The 22,397-nt window shown below is 39.4% G+C and overlaps 1 protein-coding gene across 1 annotated transcript; it reads left to right on the plus strand.

Moving 5' to 3' along the window:
• Window positions 1–10,778: 10,778 nt before the first annotated feature.
• On the plus strand, window positions 10,779–19,838 carry LOC119917861 (cadherin-18-like; the record flags this gene model as incomplete). The annotated part of the gene is made up of 2 exons (XM_038738283.1): window positions 10,779–11,030; window positions 19,019–19,838. Coding segments are annotated over 2 exons (758 nt in total), but the record flags the coding sequence as incomplete, so codon positions are not given.
• Between the last annotated feature and the right edge of the window lie 2,559 nt (window positions 19,839–22,397).

Raw genomic sequence — 22,397 nt, forward strand, 5'->3', positions numbered from 1 at the left:
TGTGTCATGTGTCAAAAAATATTCATGCTTTAATCATTGAGAGAACTTGAAAGAAAAGAGGAAATTCCCCATCCACCTAAAAACAACCCATCCCATCCGGCTAGCATAGAAGTGGGATTCAAACTACCAATCCAACATACAGGGATCCTTGTATTTCCTCATACAGCTTAATTTCTTTAACCAGGAAAGCTGTTAAAGAGCATATTCGGTCTTAAGGCAATAACTTGGACAGTTAGTTGAGCAGATGAAAGGGAGACAACTGCCCAGAAAAGTGTCCAACTTGTACCAGTGGAGCAGTTAAATGCCTTGATCAAGGGCACATTTAATCTTAAGCTTTTAGACAAGGAAGTGGTTTAAAGAACCATCTACTATCAGACACACAGTTATATTCAATACTGTATGAATGAAGGAAATTGGTGTTGTCAGGTCAAAAACTCAAGTGACAAAACACATCAGCATTAAGTATCAAGATTACCTTTTTAGCTACCTGTTTCCGATCTGTTTTGCTTGCTTAGTCTTTTATATTATATGTCCTTGTCCACCTACAAAGATTCATATAATAATTCAATATTTTTTTCTCTCTATCCCTCCTAGTTCATTTGCAGTTCAAAAACACCAACCTCCCTCTAAATGTTAAGCCGCTGCACTCTGAGTTCATGCTGCTTCAGTCATCTCCAGTCAGTTGGAGCCTGCATTTGCAATTGCACTCAAAAGAGGTGTCAGAGTCATATAGCTTTCTTCTGCCACTGTGTATTAGAAGTTATTTGCTGTGTTCACAATATCAGGGTGTGTGTGTGTGTGTGTGTGAGTGTAAGTGAGAGAGAGAGGGACAGACACACAATGCACCATACTGTTGACTCCTGTATCTGATAATTAAAGTAAGCTCTTCACACTCGAAGCAACTTCTTTCATTGCTGTTGTAGCAGACCAACAGTTGGTAGCTACTCTGTGCCAGAGCCTAATACCTCCCTCTGTTGTTGTGCAACTGACGAAAATCCCTCTCAGTCACTCACACGACTAACTCTCTCATGGCCTCCTTTCCTCCTCAGTTACAGTTTGCTCAGAATGGATCCTCATGAACTAGGATTTTTGTGGCTCCATGCACAATTTTTGCATTAGAGAAAAAAGGATTTAGTTTGAGACCATCTGATATATTTAATGACTACTTTTTTAAAATTAAATAACTAATGACATCTGCAATTGATTCCTCCTCCTCATGCATTTCAGGTAATTTAACAATCACGACTTTTAAAAGAACCCATTAACGAAAGCATAATGGGTTTTTTGACAAGCTGTTTTCTGTACTTGCAGCTATATCAGATTTGTTAAAAGCTATAACCTTGTTACAATTGGGTTGTTTTTGTATGGAGACCTTTAACAGCTCCAGCCCTGTTTAACAAAATCAGATCAGCATAGCTGTTGAGAGTCAATTTTGAGCTAAAAAGAAAACACAGATGCAGTCTACAGATCAAGGCCTTTTCCTCGTTATGGAATTGCAGAGATGAAGACAGGGTTCCTTAAGCACACAGTTATCATGCAGATGTGCTGATGCAGTTGGAGTGCTGGATGTGCAACAATATATGCAGGTCAAACTCCTACAGCATGTTAGGCACCATTAAAGCTGAAAAACAAGGGGGATGCTTCTACTCAACTGCTCTAGGAAAGCACTTTGTGACAAACCTGTTCCATTAAAAGCCCTTTAAATATATTCAACTTGACTATGCCTACTTTACAATGGCTGAAAATTGAATGCCTCTTTGATCTCCTTATCTGTCACATTGTGATGACATTTGCTTCTAAAAGGGAATTAAATGGACGCTATGATCTCTAAATAACCCACATACTTAAATAGATCAATTGATTTCTGAAGGCAGCTTCTTCCAGTGTGGATACAGAAGACCTTATAATATTACAGTTAATCAGCTGTGTTGAAAGAAGCGCTGTCAAGCCATTGATATGCAGGACGTTTAATTAGCTTTTATGTCATTCACACTTCACTTGCAATGGGAGTTATACTTCTAGATTCCCAAACACCCATTATCTGCTGAAACAGCATGATTTGTGGAAAGAGGGCAGAGCAGCTTGTCTCGTGCTGGTTTTGTCAAAACCTGCACAACGAACAGCAAAAACTGTATTTGATTAGCTTTCTGTTTAATCACACAAACTTCCGCCTTTTCCCTAATTACTTGATGTTTATAGTTTAAGAAAAAGGAATAATATTGTTTTCTTTTAATCAAATAAACCCATATTGTTTTGCATAAGACTAATATGTGTGCAGTAAGGCCACAGCAGCTGTTGGTGCCACATCTGTAAACCAATTTGTTCCTGCGTAACATAGGAACGTAATAATAGTACTCTGAGGTCTTGTTTGATTGTTACTGCAGAAGCATACAGGCCAAACTGTAATTAACTCAAATACACAAAACACAACCTTGGAATAAACATACCATAGTGAGACAGTGTGAGTATGCTGAAACCAATGCAGTGGCCAAAACATATTGTTGTTGGGGTTTTTTTTACAAGCAGCCCGATCACTTACCGCTACCTGTTGTCACCGCTGGGCATATTTTATTAGGCTAAGCCTTACTGAGTCACACTAATCCTTATTGAACAGGGGTTTCTTTTAAAGGAGATTTTTATGTTTGTCTCTTGATGCGTTTGTTATTCAGCATGAAAGGCCTTCTTTTTTCTACACAAAATTATATTAGTGTTTGATATTCACAGCTGCTCTGTAATAATACCTAGACATATAACTGCATCTGTATTTGCTCTGAGACCTGGGTTCAGCTCCCCACTGTGACACATCAACCATTGTGTCCCTGAGCAAGACACTTAAAGTTGCTCCATAGTCTGAGTATTTCAGAAACTGCTGATATACTGGGATTTTCACGTGCAGTCATTTCTAGAATTTACAGCAACCCGTTCTCACTCCCTGACTCGTCACATATGGATGCATGGTCAAGACCCATCTGCTTCAGTTTGTAACACACTGGGGATCCCTATAGCGTCATAGTACAACGCAGTTTTCGACGGTAATGGCAGGTATATGATATTTAGCAGAAAAGACTGACTAAGGAGGTGGCAGGACTTTGAAGCAGGAGAGCGGTATTCGTGTCCTGTGTGAAACAAAAAGTCAACATAATACTTTTATTTAAGTTACGCAAGTACTGTAAATTGTGAAAGTTAGGCAAGTGACGTAAGTTAACTTACGTGGTAACACACGTACGTAGTTATTTTAACCCAAACCATGATCTTTTCCAAACCTTAACCAAGTAGGTAGGATGAATCATCTCCCCATTAACAAAGACAGTCTGCGCAATTACGTACGAGGTACGAATCCCCCGACACTCCAACAGGATCAGCCTCTCTAATTTGCTCAAGCACAAACACATAGTATTTCCGCATGATCCATCAGGTGAGCTACCGTCTTGTTAAGAGGAGCCAAGCTCCCCTGTAGTTTGCACCCTGCCTACAATCTCGACCATCGGATTCCCCCAACAGGAAATAATATTACTCTTTTACTCATGGATTTGTTTTTCTGCTGCTGAAATGTTTCTTGGTGTTGGTGAATTATTAAAAAAATAAAACACCAATTAATTTCGAGTTAAAATGCATTGTAGCGTGTGTTACTGAGATTGTAACAGGTTTTTTAGTAATGCTTTATATTACGGCATTACAACAAAAAGCAATACATTACTGTAATTGCGTTACTTTTGTATCACATTACTCCCAACACTGCAAACCTGCTAAGTAGTTTTTGTGCCTAAAGCTAACCAAATGGCAACAATTCACAACTTCAATAACATGACTTTTCAAAATGGCAATGTTTGGAAACACTAGTGTTTTATTTTGTAAGTGTAACCGGACGTTGCATATTTATTGTTGCTAACTTTACTGGATGTTGCATATTTGTTGTTGCTACTTGACCGGGGACCCCTAAACATCAAAAAATGACGCGAAAGGGGTACCCAGGGCGTTAAAAAGTGACGCCGAAGGACCTTGACCAAGCGTCAATATGTGATGAGTCTGGAGTGAGAATGTGTTTTTTATGTCTTAATATGACATTATGATGATTTGTGAACAACATTTGAGAGAAATAGGTCTTTTGTGTACATAGAGAAAGTCTTAGATCTTTGAGTTCAGCTCATGATGAATGGGGGCAAAAACTAAAGTGTTACATTTATAATTTTGTTCAGTGTAGTTTAATATAGGCTGAGTGCAGTCTACATCTTGGCACCTGTGGAACATGCAGTAATTTTAAAAGTGTATTTTCCACCCATAAAGCTTTGTCAGTATGTTGATGGGTAACTGTTGGCTACCAGCTGCTAATCTGTTTTGCTTGTGCAATACTGTATACAACATCTTCAGGACCATAAGGGCAGAGTCTGTAAACCCTCCCATATCAATCTCTCCTTGAAGGCATTATGGTTTCCCAGTACACCAACTTTGGACTGTACAGGAGGGAAACTGTGTGCTATAACCAATTTAAAGGCATTTGGGATTGTCTTATTTATGTACAAGGCTCTGTACTTTTTCAACACAAATTGCTTAAATATTATAAGCCTTGGAGGATTCTAACAAACTGTCTAACAAAATTTATTGCTATATCTGTTGCAGAAAGAAGGACTTAATACCTGCAGCACCGACATAATACATACATTTCTTAAACATATGCAGCCTATAAACTTGATCGATCCCCAACAATATGTACTCGCCTGTAAAATGTGACCCAATATACAGTATTATCTGTCCCAAAATAGTGCCACCGCAATGTATGTTGTGCTCCAAATGGCAACTGGAGAGAAGGTTCGTGCTGAATCCCATCAGTGGCACCTACACACACCCACCAAAGTTCACAAGGAATCCAGCTAAGTGCATGTGTAGGCAAGTGTGAAGTCTGTAGAGATGTGGCTGTGTTGTCTATTGTTGGTATATTTTTGGCTTGCTTTTTTTTCTTAATCACACTTCATATGTTTTAAAGTGAGGCAACTCTATGACAAAGATACTTGAGTCTCTATATGGTACATACCATAAATGTTACATTTAAATGTAGTGGCCCATCTCTTATTGTATCAGTTGATACTCTAAATGACTTTTTAAATCTGCTATCCTCTTGCTTAGTTTTTCATTGTCACTTACATTTAAAAAAAAAAGTTTAAATGGCTTCATTGTTTTTTCATGACAGCCAAAAAATGTTTTCAATCAAGAAAACAAACTATGAGAAAGAGAGTGACCACAGAGATCATAGTTAAGTCCTATAGGGTTGCATGCTGTGAAATCTCACTTAACTTCAATATCTTCAAATGGAGAGTCAGGAATGCATAAGTAATACAAAAGTTGAAAAAGTGATACTTTACCTATCATGCTAATGCCTTTGGAAAAGTGAAAAAATTAGGCCATTTGCCAGTTAGTGGCTCGTATTCTGGCTTAACGAACCCAGTGCAGGCGGAATTCCACAGGGTTTTGTAAAACCTCACACACATGCATATTAATGCCTGTGTGCGTTTTTTTTATGTGGTAGAAAACTAGACACCAGGGAGAAAAATGGAAAAGTGATTGCTAGTGATCTGCAAAATGTACAGGATCATTTTCAATGAAGTGTGAAATGCTCTTAAAAGCATATATTCCCTCATTTCCTGGGTGGTCATCTGCCTCGCACGCGAGCTGTCACAACACGGTTAATCTGTGAGTGTTCTAACTTCATGCTGTCGCTCCTCTTATGTGGATGCCACGTAGCTGCAGATGGCCCATCTCACTGCGACATTAATCAACAAGCGCACAGCTCTCCTCTACCCACCTGCCATGAGAGGCAGTTTAATGTGAAATTAGCATGACCTAATTGATGTGTACTTCCTTGTTGAGGTCTGTACCCATGCTGCCGTGGTCGTGTGGTTCACAGTGTAAAGGCAGTGACAGCGAACACCACGGACACACAGCTTGTTTGTGTCTCTCTCCGCCTCAGCCTGGGTATTCATCCTATCTGCTCTCTCTTTGGCTCACACATACACACACCTCCCTCATTCGCCCCCCTCGCCTCCCCCTCTTCTCCTCTCATCTTCCAACTCCCCATCTCTCTTCCTTGTTATTTGCATCTCTCACACGCCAGTCCCTCAAACCCCCCACCCATCTGCTTGCTGATACGGTGATACTGCGAGTCTGACTTAATAAAGCTTGAAGTACGTGTTGTCATTCCAACTGTCGATCATTATAATTATTCATAGATGGAACAGAGATTGGAGTGGGAGGCGAGGTCTCAGAGCAGTAGCATGATAGTACAGCACGGCAGAGGTGTCTTTTTGCTGGATGGAAAGGAAAAGGTTGCCCTGTGCACGATTCAGCATTTTCAGAACTCAAAATATCGTGTGAATATATATCAGCAATGTGTCATCTGCAAGTTTCTAGTTAGTCAGTCATGTAAGGCCCAAGTTAGTCATCCAGGTACTTGATTCACCCAGCCATATACGTTGAATGAAGTATGCACTGTTTTCAACATTATGTGATTCCTTATCTCACAAACTATTTTGCCCTCTATGGTACGATGTTGCCTGTGGGCAACATACCCATTTTTGGCCTAGTACACCTCCACAAAACATCCCAAAATATGATGCATTACTTTAAAAGAGTTGCAGGGCCATAAGGAAACCAATAGCAGTGTTAAAATGTGTCAATTGATTCTCTGGCGCCCATTATGAATCCTTTTAGTGCTGCCTTTCACACATGGTTCAGCTCCATTTTCTCTCTGCTCTAAACTGCCCTCAAAACATATTTTTATGCCATTTTTTTTGACCCAGAAAGATTTTATTCACAATAATTGGTGAGTCAAGTTGCATTGTTAATTGTTTAATGTAATTTATTTGATAATTATACAATGGAAAATAGTTCAAATGCAAATGTTGCTTTGAAGCAAAATCACACCATTATGGAATCCCGTCATACCATTTTTTGGTGTTGTGCATTAGGTTTATGTATGTATGTATATGTAAAAAGCATAACAGTTAACATAATTTTGACTCATTTTACATTAATTAATTCAATAATTATATATTTGATAATGTTAGTTGTAATAACACTGTAATACAAAAAAATTTATTATAGGGATGAATTATTATTACTCTGTATATTTTAACCTTACGCTTTGTTATCCCCCCCTGCAGAGCACATGCTTATATTTTAAACACATTGTTCTTCCATATAGAGGATGAACACAATGGTTTTCTATGATTCATCAAAGAAAGGTCACTTCCAGGTGATGGTACTGAGGATGAATAAGGATTTAGTAGTGAGGAAAACAGTGAGTTGCTGGAAATCCTGCAAGAAAAGTGACAGTGATTGTGAGGATGAGTCTAACAACGCAGATGAGGAAAAAGAGTGAGGAAGAGCAGTGAGGATTAAAGGGCAGTGACAAGTATAAGTATAAGACAGATATTTATTAACTTGTTTTTATTGATAACCTATTGATAATGTGATGCATTTTGTTGACTTTCTATGCTCTGTCAACTTGCCAAAGACGGCTACAAGGTAACACATATCTGAAATGGCACCAAAAATGCAAATGATGAATTGATGGAAGGTAACTCCGTCTTGATTTTCAGCATGATTTTGAAGTTTGGATTTAAAGATTTTTAATGTAAACTTTGTTGAAATAATAGAACTGATTTCATTCAAAGTTATATTTGACGGATTATAACTCAACTAGTATGTTTTACCTCTTAAAATACCTTTAAATGGCAAAAACAACACATAAAATGCAGTATTCTACTTGCCAGAAAGTGATTGCGGCCTCTACTTATTGAATGAAAGGTAGTTTCTGCCTCAAAATGACTTGATTTCATTCAGAAGAGTTATATTTGAGCGATTATAAAACCAAAATTATCCCCCTTTTTATTTCATATATAATAATATATTTTTTAATGACGTACTGGCTACCAAACCAAAAATGTCCCGGGTTTTCCATTTCAGAAATTTGGTCACCTTACTATAAAACAATAGCTATTTGGACGCCTATTTAGCTAGTTGGTAATCTCCTGCTGAGATTGCCCCTCTCACACAGCCTATATACAATATGCATTGCGTGTCAGATTTTTGATGTTAAACCCTCACCAGCCCAACATGTGAAGTGGTTGTGTGATAGCCTACATGTTGGTGTAAGCTTCTTAGTATGCACACCTTTTGAAAACAAGTGTTTAACATCCCTAACAAATTTGAAATGAGCTTCGCCTCTACTGTTGCAAAACAAATCAACGGAACAGTGGCTATTTTTGTGCAATCTGAAGGGTGCAGGGGAAATTATAAACACCCTTGTGTAAGTTTGGCTAACAAGCTTGCCCCTACAGCAATGCTAGCCATCTCACAACAACAAACATGAAGATAAGGACTGTTTAAACTATTCAAATATAGAATCACCATATTTTACTTTTACTATAAATCCCATATTACAACATATAGAGCTGTTCATGTACAAACAGATAAGTTAGAGGCACTCAATCAGTAGTCAGCTGTTCCCCTCTTCTTGTTGGCTTTGGTAGCTTCTTTGGTCTATCCTTGAAGAAAGTTTCTTTTACTCTGCTGGCAATCCTTTCTCGCTGGGGTTGCTAATACAGTCCATAGTGAAAGTCAATGCAGCATAGTTACTCCGTTTTGTTTGGAATTGGTAGGCAACTGGACCATAAATACCACCAGATGGCTAATGGCAGCTCTGACAGCAATGTTGCCACTGTTGCTGTCCATGCAAGAGCTCTATGTGCTTCTCACTGTTGGACTGTTTTTTAGCATATACGTGTATTGCAGTTTTACTCTATTGTCCACACACTAACATTGGTACTTGAGACACAGGACCACAACTTTTAATTCATGTACTAACCCTCTGAACCAAAATACACACATATTTCCTGCTTTACACTCAGATTACAGTTCTAAAACACAATTTTTTTCAAAACATTACACACAATGTTCTACATTTGGCACACTATTCATGAATTCAACAGAAAGTATATTTTATGTATGCAAGAAATATCTACATCTACACAGTATTTACATGATTTACTGCCTGAATGGAAGGCCCAAGAAAGACCACGATCCCCAAACATGTATACCAAACTATGCAAACTATGCAAGATGCATGTGCAGATATACCTGTAAAAGCTTTTCAGGGCTGGATTCAACATGCAAGGCAATACTTCTCCTGCTGCTTGGCCAGGGAGAACATCACCTGCAATGCTGTAGCAAGTTACAGCCAAGTTTATTTTTGTATTTTTTTTAATGCTAATCTTCTTCTTTCTATTGTTTGTTCTGTGTGAAGAACAGGTTACAAATCCAACTGTGCTTCCTCAGATGTATACACAGTATTTCAGAATAAAAAAAAACATTCTATTCTTGTATTCGTGAGTTTTATATTTGAGTATGAAAACATAACAGTTTACAACAGGATACGTACTGTATGTAGTGTAACACTGAAAATGCAAAAGGAAAACTGATAAGATTATTATAGTAGTGTTTTCTGCTCATCGTAGTGTTCGCCATTTAGCACATCATTGTTCAATTGGTTCTTAGAAATGTATTTTAATGTGAAGGTGTGTGTGTCATTTGAACACAAAATGTCATCTGTAATCTGTGCTTTGTGATGTTTTGTGTTTTGTCTGTGAGTTTTTGTTTTTGAAAAAGTGTAATATATACCTGTACACAGGTGCATTTCAGACAATTTGAATATGTTGTGGAAGATTTAATTTCATTCAAAAAGTGAAACTTTTAGATATGCTAGATTCATTATACATAACGTGAACTATTTCAAGCCTTTTTGTTATTTTAATCTTGATGATTACGGTTTACAGCTCATGGAAATTTAAACTTCCTCATCTTGGAGTAAAGAATTTATAATACAGAAATGTCGGCCTGAAAAGAGCTCTAGACATACATACACAAGACCTCTCAGTCTGGTTCTGGCGCTCCCCACAATATTTAAATATTTTTGAGACACACCTGTACATGTAATATTAATACTTCATTTATGTATATTCTCCCTGTACTTCCACAATCCACTAATGTCAAAATAACGTGTGACGTAAACAAGGCTGCTTCAGTTGACTAGGAATATTGGTGTGCATTGGACTTGTACACAGGCTGTCTGTGACAGGGATGAATTCAAGCCAATTAAAGTTGTTTCATTACTGTTATTGCTGTGGGTAGTGGGTATGTCTCAAATCATGCATTCAAGTCCACCTGAGAGAGAGAGTACTGACATCACAGTAACACAATGAGCTCCTTTTCAACCCCCCCCCCCACCCTGTTCATGTTTATACAAGTGTTTCATCTGTGCGATTATTTGCTTCCTCCTCTTTTTCATAAAACCTTCCTCTCGAGTTCTGTCTTATTTGCTTTTTCTTCTCTGCAAATCCAGCCTTTTTATTTCTGTTTATCTACATGACATGTTCCATTAACAGTGTTTTAGCAGAGGCCAAGGTGAACTGCTCTTCTGCAGCACATTAAAATAGTAAACGAACGCCTTTGAAATTAATTAGCCTAGGCGTGCAGGGAGGAAGCAGTAAGACATTTACCAGTTTGAGATACTTCAAAAGTAAAAAAAAAAAAAAGAAAATCACATTCACAATGGCAATTTTTTCTGTCAAACTGACGAGTCTTACCCTTAATCTAAATGTCTTCCTGTATAAATAGGATAATTGCACGCTTCACTGAAAGAGCACCGCAATTGAGAAGAAAGATGAAACCATCAATTAGTCTTTTTTGCCAAAGGGTCTAATTTTCCTTAACCTCTTTCATTATAGACAGCACGGCCAGCATCATTGCCAGGCGGCGGCGTTTTAACCACTTGACCCAGGAGCTATACGAGCTGCCCATTGTGGTGTGGGATGGTGGGGAGCCATCGCTGAGTGGCACCAGCACCTTGACCCTGCGGGTGTGCCCATGCCAACGCCATGGCAGGATCCGGATGTGCCAAGGCGAGGCGTTCCTCTCCTCGGCGGGTCTCAGCACGGGGGCTCTGATTGCCATCCTGCTGTGCATCGTCATCCTGCTGGGTAAGTTGGGACAGCCCCTGTGGGGACTGCAGCAGGGGGGAACTGCCCGGGGGCAAATATCCTGAGGGCATGGATGGAGGGGATGAACCATAGAGGAGCAAGCAAGGGTGGACGGGTTTGAAAGAATTTGACAAGGGCAGAGGAGGAGAGAGGGATGAATAGACATGTGAGGACACAGGTAGAATTCAGAATGAGGGTAGAAAGAGTTGGAGAGGGCAGGGGTGGAAGAAAAAGAAAAGGATATGAAGGACAGAAGAGAATGAGGACACAGAGAGGAGGCTGGAAGAGAGGTGACTAGAAAGGAGATGGTGAGGACAAAGACAGCAAAGATGAGGGGAATAGAGATTTAAGGGTCAGTGTGATTTCAGAGAGGAGGTGTATACAACTGAAAGAATACTGAAATAAATGTGCAGTGGCTCGAGAGGGGGACTTGAGTAAGAGAGCAGTGAGGATTCATATTCAGGCAGCTTGAATCAGAAAATTTGATTAGACCTAAATCACATTTACTGACGATTTTCAATTCAATTCTTCTCTCTTACCATGTAACTGAATATCCTTCCCCATCACTATGTGCCTGGCACATGTTTGACTTTGCATGTGGTGACTAGAAGAGCAGAGGACAAGCATGGAGGAATGCGGTGACAGTCAACATAGATACCGCTCTTGTTGATTTCATGTGTGACGGATGTGTTCTGCACCATGAATATAAAACTGCATCAGAAATACAGTGAAAATAAACAGGGCTACATCTATCTTACCAGATCATTGCAGCACCCAGAAAACATGTCCTCGGTCAATGAGTATGCGTTCTGTGTTACTATAGAAACCAGTCTTTGCAGTGACAGCAAATGATTATATAAACTTGCAAATACGATCTTGTCACTGAATTTGGAATGTGGAAAGCTAGCTTTACAGGTCAGATAAAAAAAAAAAAAATAGAACATGTGTTGGAGGTGGAAAATGTCTGAAAAAGTCTTTTCAATTTAACTCATTATATTTACCAAAGTCAGCTAAATGTAGGGTGTGAGAGATGTCGAAGACCAATTTCTTCCACTGCAAATCAAACTGCAGTAGGACATGATTGGACAAAACTGTCTAATAACGGAGCTTCACCCTTGCTGTTCTCCCCTCCTCTCTTCAGTGATTGTCTGTGGACATTAGTGCGTGAAGGTTATGCATATTCATCCTGGCTGTCTTCCTCCTCTATGCCAAAGCCTCTTGCTGAGGCGAACAAAAGGCCATCACCACTGTTTGGAGCAAACGCTTGAGTGAGAGACACACGCTGAATCCTAATCATCAGCACAAGGCAGACACTCGTTAGGACAGAGTGAGAGAGAAAGAGAAAGAGGGAGAGGCAGAAACTGATCACACCTTTTTTCTTTTTTTGTTTCACCTGTGTTGCATTTTGGGTTCACACTTTCCAGTTACAAGCGAAGTGTCTCGTACATAGCTCAGCCGCTGGGCAGAGGTTTGGTAACCTGTTGCCCCACGAGATTTGACATTTTGTCAGTGGGTCGCAGTCAAAATAAATTAGATTCCACTCCATTTAACAGCTAGTCATTTGACTTGCCTGTAACATTTTTCATAATTCAGCACCACAGTGCCCAAACCAGGTACAATGAAGAAATAGCTGAATGTGAGTGTTCTGGTGGAATAGTGGTCTAAGACGCATGCTAAGGGCCCGTGTCCACCAAAGCATTTCTTGCCAGCTGAAAACGCCAGCTACTCTTCTGAAAACGCCCAGCAGGGAGCGCTAGCGGGCGTTTAAGAGGGGCAGCGTTTTTTACGACTGCTTTGGTTGCTATGATACATAAAATCCGAGGAAGTGATGTTGGATGTAAAAAGAGTAGAGTAGCCTACTTGCTCTGGCCCTTGCTCTGTATGAAGAGAAGGCTGAAGCAGGTGGAGAGAGAGGACGGACTCACCGTATGTGGGTTCGGCGAGTACCACCGTTTAGTCCAAGAGCTGAGGTCGGACGAAGCCTGGTTCCAGGATAGTAACCGTTGCTACGGTGTGGTATTTGTCCCGCCCCTCCTCTACTGTGATTGGACAGATGAGAGTAAGTCTTGAGTAAAAAGTGAAAGTGACGAGCGCAGCGTTTTTCCTCTCGCCGACCAGGGGAAAAAGCGCTCAGAGCCCAGAGCTGAAAAAACGCTTAGAGCTCAGAGCTGAAAAAACGCTCAGCTTCTTGTGTTTTTACTGGTACTGGTGTTTTTACCAGCTTGTAAAAACGCGGCACTCCCATTCCAATGAACTGAAAAAAGACGCTGGCATCAGAAAAGAACGTTTTAGTGGACACGGGCCCTAAGCAACAGTATTATACCCAGTTTAAAGGTGCATGTCACACTAAATACTTATTGACCCCATTAACACCTGGTAATGACATGTGATATCTAGATACATTATCTGTGTAAGGATATGAAATCCCAAGGCCTTTGCATTTATACCTTGTATTAAAGTTGTCAGTATCTTGATTCTACTCTAGATGTAATCGAATCTCAATATGCAAACAAATGAAAGCAGTGCCATGGACGGGTATCATGTATTTTAAAATCAATTTTTCAAGGGCTAGCTATTGCTAATACTTGGAGCCATTGCCTGGTTTGCTTACGCTAGTGGGAAGAGGCGAAGATAGGTAATCTTTTAACATCCTGGATGGAACACAAACTGCTCAAGGCTGAAAGAAAATTAAACATGTTTTTCCGTGCACAGTTTAAGAGACATACAAGAAAAAGTGAGCGAGAGGTCTTACGACACAGGATGTAGTGAAAGAGTGCCAAGCTGCTTTTAGAAATGCAGAATAAAGTTGATTGGTTGACAGACAAAAGTGGTAGAGCCAGCACATGGATGTCTAACAGACATTGCTCACTCTTTCGATTTGTGCTCGTCTTTGCTTGTCAGAGGGATTTGTTTGTCTTATTTGTTTTCCATCTGTCCGACTAATGTCCATGTTTTATCTCTTAGCTCTCTGATAAGCCATCCTAATTAAGCCTGCTGCAAACCAGAAAGGGATACAAACCATCTCTCAGCTGACTCGGTTGATTTACTATGGCTTTTAATTGGTCACTTTGAATACTGACTATGACCTTTGATTGGCTGTTTGGTTTGATCACTGACACAGTCGAAGACCGGCAGTTGCTAGCAACATTTTTCCGTAGCAACTGTAGATGTACCAGTGCTGTCAACACAAATAGCCTATGCTTTTTGACCTCTTTTTTTCTGCGACATCATTTTTTAAATGATTCTTCTGCCAAAAAAGGGGGTCAGAGACAGGCTAGAGCCTGTGGGTGTTGAAAGTGAACAATCAAAGGTGCAGAGACATGAGCCACTGTCTATTCCATCCCCGCCTCCAAAGTCTCAAAATTCAACCTGATGAGTGAGCACTGAGCAGTTGCGACTGCTACCTCGCAAGGATGATTTTCCGCATGTGCACATGGCTGTTTTTTTATTAAACAGCATACATGACTTAAATAATATAAAATATACCTAAGCAGATCAGATGTTTGGATTTCACTAATTTAGTTTCAAAGCAAATGGTACAATATTACAGTACTTTGGGTTAAAAGAGGAATTGATTAAAAATACAACCATAACTTGCTTAATGTGTAACGTCTTTGGTAAAATATAACATTTATTGTTAGTAATCTTTTTTAATATGATAATCCTTCCAAGTTCTTTCTCATTCTAGTGTCATAGCAACAGGTTAAAAGAACTAGTAGGCAAATTGGCAACTCAATTTCTCAAATATAAAAAACACATTTATAAAGCGATTTTAACAATGATTGTTCACACCTGAAGACAAAGGTGGCATGGCTTAAATACTGATCATAGTGGAAATACTGTACTTATATTTGAAAATGGCCTCTTATTTGAATTAGACATTATTTTTCAATACAATATAGACATCTACTTAGTCTGGTAGTGTAATCTTCTATAACCAGGGTACATGTAGCATAAAATAGACTTCTGCAATAGCTTCTTTTGCAACAAATAGATATCTGTAGACTGGAATCGTGCTCCCTGGTGCCGTAAGTGGTGTGTTGAACAACATTTTGGCCTCAACTGGCCTTAGCTAGGCATATGAAATGACCTGAATGAACCACTGAGAGAGCATTAATGTAAGGAGTGTATTACAACATGGTGTTTCCACTGTATAGGGATATACTACTAATATATTCCTATCCACTCATGAACTGTGAAAAGTGCAGTCTGGTGTATGATGATAAATAATGAAATTTGCATTAACTGAGTGTCTGGGTTAAAGTTTTATTTTTTATTATATTCAGGTTGTTTACCTCTAAACTGTAAATAGTGGGAGCAGTAAGTGGAAAAATATCTTGCAGCTCGAAAATATGCACGGGAAAGTAAATGAAAAAATAAAATTCTTTATTTCCTAGTTCTGCACAATGATTGACCCAGCTTACCCCACACGCTCTCACATCATTGCATTGTGTAATTGGTTGCTTTAAACAAGTCGAGCGATAAGCACTGTCCCACACAAATTACATTTTTCACCCTCTCTAACCACACTTGGGCAATGCCACTGCACCAGGTGGAGTGCAGTGAATTTGGTTTCTTTGCATAGATTAATCACAGGCAGGTTGGGGGACATTTCATTAAAAACGCAAGCAAGGAACTGCACTGAACAATGAAATATGTAGATAGATGAATCTGTGCGTAATTACTTTAGTCATAGGGTGTCTTAGCGTACAGTCAAAGAATTATTTTTAGTTCACATTGGAAAAGTCTACTTTGTTGCATTCTACTTTTAGTTTTACATTATCCAACTGCAACTCAATCAGGGCTTGTAGTTTAGTTACAAGCCTGAGTTTTGGTGATTGATTATCTTATAAACATTATGGTATGTCATGGTATTTCATCACACTGTCAAAAATGTGGCCCTGCATTAAAGAAATCCAAGGGTTTGCATTGGTCGGGTTTTGTTGTTTCAATGTTCTGAGATAAGAAAATACAATCCTGGAAGGCCAGTTAAAGGGTAATACCCCCTAAAAATCTTGTCTTTGCTGACCTCCAGTGGTTTAACTTCTCACCCTGCTACAGTGGCTTACGGGTGTACTTTTCTTTATGTATTTAGGGAAGTTTCAGTGAGAGGAAGCCTCTCTTTTGCACGAATGCCCTGATCACATTCGCACAGTTACACACATTCACATCTGTACGTACAACTGCAGTCTGTTCTTCTGGCCACTGAGCAGTTCCACTGGAGCAGTTGAGGTTAAAAATTCACATTCCTCACCCACATTTATCCTGCAGGTCCAGGCATTGGAGAACTCCTAGTGAAAAACTCACTTTTCTAACCTTAAGGCCATTTAGTCCAGATTACTGACATCTACTGATTCATCAACTATTCTCTGTTGCACTGCTGTCTCCTCTCTCCTGCTCTGCTGCATTGTTTCCGCTCCTCTACAACAACAATAAACACACAAATCTTCAAATAATCAAGATTAACATTACATTAAATAGGCTAGATACGTCAAAGAGTCCAGTAATGTTTGAGGAAATTAGAAAGCGAACCTAATATTGATTTGTAATGAATTTCTCGACAGTGATGTTGATAGGTTTTCAATGTAGTGACTCCCCATCATTTGAGCAGGGCCAGGGAAATTGAGTGGGTCTCCATTAAAATGTTTTTTTTGACAAATTGTAGTGGTAAACTCATGTTTAGGGATAAGTATCAAAACTACTACTCTTATATCAGTTCGGTTTTTTAATATGAACCTTTAAAATTTAAATGTTTCTAGACCATGAACAGTGATGTTTACAACAGGATAGAGTCTCTCTCTCTCTCTCTCTCTCCCCGTCAAAGTTTTATTGCACGTTCTTACAGTACCAAGCGTAGTTGTCATCAAATCGAGTAATCTTGGAGTTGTTGGTCACCTGGTTCACTTCTTCAAGGCTGCCACTCTGCTCTTCGCTGACTTTGCTCCATATGTGTGTTTGTGTAAGAGCTCCTAGAGAGCAGGGTTTCCAAGAGTTCAACTTATTACTCTTATTCTTAAATTTATAATGTAATGTTAGCATAATCCCAGGAAAAATAGGATGCAAGTACTTTCGGATTTTAATGCGTCAGAGACGCAGGACACTTACTTATCAACATCACTGTAGGTTCCAGCAAACCTGTAGCCAGCAGCAATGACAGCACTGACACAGAAACGCTACCTTGGGGACTGGTTCCAGGAAACCTCCAATGTCACGCCTTTCAAGCACAATAAATTATCTCAATTTCAAGAACATGCTTTAGAAATTCTGTAAAATGCTATAAGCGATTTCCCCAGATTAAAAACATTGAATAGATTTATAAAATCTGAGCAGGAACACCATTCCCTCACGACTTTTAATCCCAGAACGCCGTTTCCGTGCCTCCCCACCCCATTTTGTGTAGAATTTTTACTGCCGATCCTGCGTTTTTTCCCAGAGCTCCCACTGTGTCAGCGCAGTGGCCTTATTCAAATGCATGTTACCACCAACTGTTTTTACAATACAAATGGACTACATCTCATTTTTGTCCCTGAGGCTCCGTGGCGAGTTAATCTGTCCATGATTACACCCATAAAATGGAAATTTCATATACTGTAGTTGGTTCTGGTTGTCAGTTATGACAAAACCTGGAAGATGTCTGACATTTTCTGTCAGTCTGTTTTGGTCCAGTTATTCCGTTTTACCAGTTTGAATAAGATTATTTTCACCTGCCCAGGTGAACTGAAGAAGTAACAGCTTCAGTGTTAGACTAAAGGTGCGCTGACAACAAGCTTTGAAATCCGTCATAGCCTGTCTAGAGAATGCCATAGTCACGATAATAGGTTTAGAAAAAATTTATTGCTTGAATAAATATAGTAGATTAGCCAAATGCATCACTGCATCCTTATTATGAAAGCTGAAAAATCTACCTCGTCTTAATCCACCACCACCACCTTCCTCTCTCTCTGGTGAGCACATAACATTTTGATGTGGAATGCCAAGACACCGAAAGTTTGATTCAACTTTTTTTATTTAAACCAATTTCTTATCACAGTTGGATTTCCCTTAGTTATTTTTTAAGCATTATGTTTTTCCTCCTGAATCTAATGTAATTTGATTGTGAAGCAAAGACGCCTCTGCAGGAACACTGATTTAGCTCTCTCGTCTCTGCTAATGTAGCTTAATGAACTCCTCTTAGATACTGTAAAAAAAAAATCTACTTCCCTGGCATCATTTTATTAAAAAGATGTTAACAGAGGGGTCATCATTAATCCAAAGAAGGATAACTCTCATTAGCTGTAGGAACAATTTCCAAGCTGAAGCATGTCATCAGATATTACATGGCTTCATGACTTCATTAGCAGTTGGAAAAGACATTTAAAACAGTAAGCTACTTATGTGCAGAGACATTTTCCAACGCCGTGCTATATTTTCTTTAATGTGGTAAAACTGCATCATTGTTTCTATTACTGGCTTCACCTAAAACTAAAAATCTAAAAGATAATCACGAGAAATACCTCCATATTCTGACACATATTCTAATGTGTAATGCTGGAGGGGAGGCTGAATTTGCTCCACAGATGATGATACTAATGTGTATATTGTCATCATCTCAACAGCATGCACTCAACGTATCATCACAGCCATTGCTAACGTGGGCTGATTTGTATTATTGATTTACATCTCTTCACTGCTTTGCTAGTTTTAGTGTCCTGATGGAAAATTGGATAAACATGTACATAAAATCGTCTTGTGTTCATTTGGTGTGCTGTTTACGAACCACAACATGTTTGTCTGTCATGGGCCATGAAACAACACAGGCACCCACAGGAATTGATATTTGCATAAAAAACATGGCTGAGCATTGTCAACACATTTATTACTACATTTATTATTTCCCAGTTATACTTGTTATTTATTGATACATAAGAGGGTGTTATCTCCAGCGCGTCTCATTTTATTTTTGGAAATGTAAGCATTGATATGAAAAAATGTTTTATTCTGTCTTGCAGCCATCGTGGTTCTCTTCATCACACTAAGGCGGAGCAAGAAAGAGCCCCTTATCATCTCCGAGGAGGACATCCGAGAGAATGTGGTCACCTATGACGATGAGGGCGGAGGCGAGGAGGATACCGAGGCCTTCGACATCATCGCCCTTCGTAACCCAGCTGCCGCTGAAGAGCTCAAATTCCGACGGGATGTTCGCCCAGAGGCAAGGCAACACTGCGGCCCGCCCCGCAGCCGCCGAAGCCCTTCAGTGGAGCTGGACGAGGTGGATGTGCACGAATTTATCAAGCAGAAACTGGTGGAGGCCGACATGGACACCAGCGTGCCGCCCTACGACTCCCTCCAGACCTACGCTTACGAGGGCCAAGGTTCACCCACAGGATCCATCAGCCCTTTAGACTCTCCCGGCACGCAATCAGAGCAGGAATATAACTACCTGGACAACTGGGGGCCTGAGTTCCAGAAACTGGCAGAACTCTATGGAGAGGCAGATTCCGATGTGACGACCTAGTCTGTGATTTCACTCCTGTTCGAACCAAATCTGTTTGAAATCCGTTTTTCAAAATTTCTGTGAACAATATAAATGAACAGAGATGCTTTCAAACTGTTCTAGTGGTTTTCAACTGTTGAATTAAAAATACTGCTCTTTTTTTCCCCCCTCTTGCTTTTGACACTTTGGATCATGGGTCGTTCATCTGGAAGTATTACGTGAGATGGAAGAACAACAATATGGGGAAAAAAGGAAAATCATATTTTCCTTGGTGTATATTTTTTATTGCTCAATAAAGTCCTGAAATCCATATGAGTGGATATGTGAAAACAAAATTGTACATTTGTCTTCTTCCTCCAAGAATGGATACAGCATCCAGTTAAGATTATCATGGTGGGAGGCATTACCAACAGTGTGATTCACCACGCAGAGGATGATGCTGAGCCAGCCATATGCACAATAATGACACCTTCAGTCAAATGAGCTCACAATACGTTTTGTGTCATTTATTTCATGTTGCCATTATCTTCGAATCACTCATTTCAATCAGCCATACATGTACATTTTCCCATGGTTCTTTGACATTAACTGATGATGGGCAAGGTAATGCAGAATTACTTTTAGTCATCAAGTTCAAGTACAACTGTAAGTGGATAATGTTATCACAACTAGCATCTTTACACAGCATTATACTTTTTAATTGAGGTATACGTAATTATTACAATCCAAAAGGGAACAATGAATGTGATGGACGTTTTCCCAAAGCCAAAATCTTTTAGCAAATGCTTAAACCTGTGATACCATGAAGATATAAAAACATGTTTCTGATTCTCTAGAGCCACAACACCCAAAAATGCAACCTTGGTATCCAGAAGTTTCCCCAAGATCTCCTCATGGTCAACTTTCCAATTTATTAGGCATTTGTGAGCCCCTCTAAAAGAACTTTGGTTCAATAATTTGTTTGTCCATGACACTTTTTGCAATGGGACCACTTAGAGATACAGGTATGCACTCTCATACTTCTAACTAACTTCTATGTCAAATCTAATACAGCATACTAATTCGAATAGGCTTTTCAATATGAAGTGTTGACACTGGAGACTAAAGTTGCCTGGTGTGTGCTTCATACTTTTCTAGGATGTAGTGCATGTAGTGTCTAATTGTTATGGCAAGTTAGTGCCTGTTATTTTTTCCCCCATGATGTTAAAACTGCATTAACTGATTTTTTGGCCACTTTTTGTCAGCTGAAATAAGCACTAAACACAACACTGACATATCATCACTGTTAGCAAACACGTGCCCATTTACACATCCAGGAGATAAAGACCAACAGAGCAGAGAGAGTTGTGTCTCTGGTCACCTAACATGTTTAAGTCCAATATTCACTCTCCTTTTAGGTCCAATTTTTGGTCCTGAGGGAAATATCTGGGTCTTTAGCCGCTAAATGTTCCACTATGTTCACTAGCTAGTTGCAAACCTAGAACAATGAGAGGGAACCAAAAAACAATGACCATAATATGAAATGAAAGATGTTAATTAAATGAAATGACAGATGCTATGAAGCTCTGTAAAGCTGAGGGGACTTATAGTCAGTTGATATTCTGTGGTTTGATCACACTGAGCGACGCTTTTTACATAGAAGTATGGCTTATACATGTGGTCCATTGTTAATATAAAACTATTGATTACAGCTGTTTAATTTTGTTGAGTGATTTGTTCAGTATAGTCTTATAAATGTTTTGGCACCTGCCAGGTAGAACAAGAACATTTGAATTGACATGATTTCTTGTCTGCTCCACAAGAAATCGTGTCTAAGATGCCTCTCTCAAAGTACCACAACCTTTATGATACTTTAAATTACATTAAATGGAACTTGATCATCCCTTACATCCATTAGGGAACTAAGACATGAGTCAAGAAAACTCAGCTTCAAAGGGGTGTCATTTTATCAGTTGGGAGTTCCAGATCACCTCCAAGAGGTTTCATTTTGTGCTATCAAGTATTCTGTAAAACAGGATAATGTCTGGTAAGTTCAATAGCTGGAGAATGTCTCACTTTGAAACAAAACTCTGCAGTTCTCCGTGTAATGATGACAGGGAAATGCTTGGGCACTAACATCAGCACTAACTTACAGAAACTGTATCACTTGTACATGGTGTTATTGTACATGCTGATTAATTATCTCCACTCAGCCCTGACTGTCCTGTCATGCTCTTGATCAGCGTTAGTTGCTTCAGAAACGCTGACGATGGTCTTTAGACGAATGGAGAGTAATGAATATTTTAGGCTATCCACTCTAACCTCCTGAGATCATGACTCTTCTCTCCATAACAATCCTCTTTCTATTCTTTATTCCCCCAGTCTTAGTGTGGTTGCCAATGTAAACATAACCCACAACACTACAACCTTGTGATGACTCTGATGAGGCTCCTAAAGTGTCAAAATGTCTTTCCTCAGGCAAAAATATACCAGTGCCTAACCTGGAGGGCTGTGTTATAAACAAGTGAGAACTTGAAATATTATGGTAGTTTTGGAAAAAGAGAGCCTTGCTCTGGAAGATAGATGGCTATCTTCACACAGCAGGAGAGTGCTCCAAATGGTCAACTTGTCTGTAAGATAGAAAATACAGACCTGCAATTATTCAGTTTTTGTGAATCAAAGCCATGCACTTGTCAAGGGATTCGTGCGGGAGCCTTTCAGGTGCCTAAAACAAATTTGTGTACTGGTCTCAAAATGAGCATTAAAGGGGCAGTCGACTGACTTTACAAAATTTACTTTCAATATGCGTTATGAGAAGTGTTGGGTCCAAATATTTAGAGCATTTACCCATATATAGGGCCTAAAAGACAGGAGATTTTGGTCTGTGCTGCACAAATTGTCACCATTATTTTTGA

This window comes from Micropterus salmoides, unplaced genomic scaffold (genome assembly GCF_014851395.1).
Source record: "Micropterus salmoides isolate LMB-PRFRI ecotype aquatic unplaced genomic scaffold, ASM1485139v1 Ms_hic_scaffold_2284, whole genome shotgun sequence".
Classification (NCBI taxonomy): domain Eukaryota; kingdom Metazoa; phylum Chordata; class Actinopteri; order Centrarchiformes; family Centrarchidae; genus Micropterus; species Micropterus salmoides.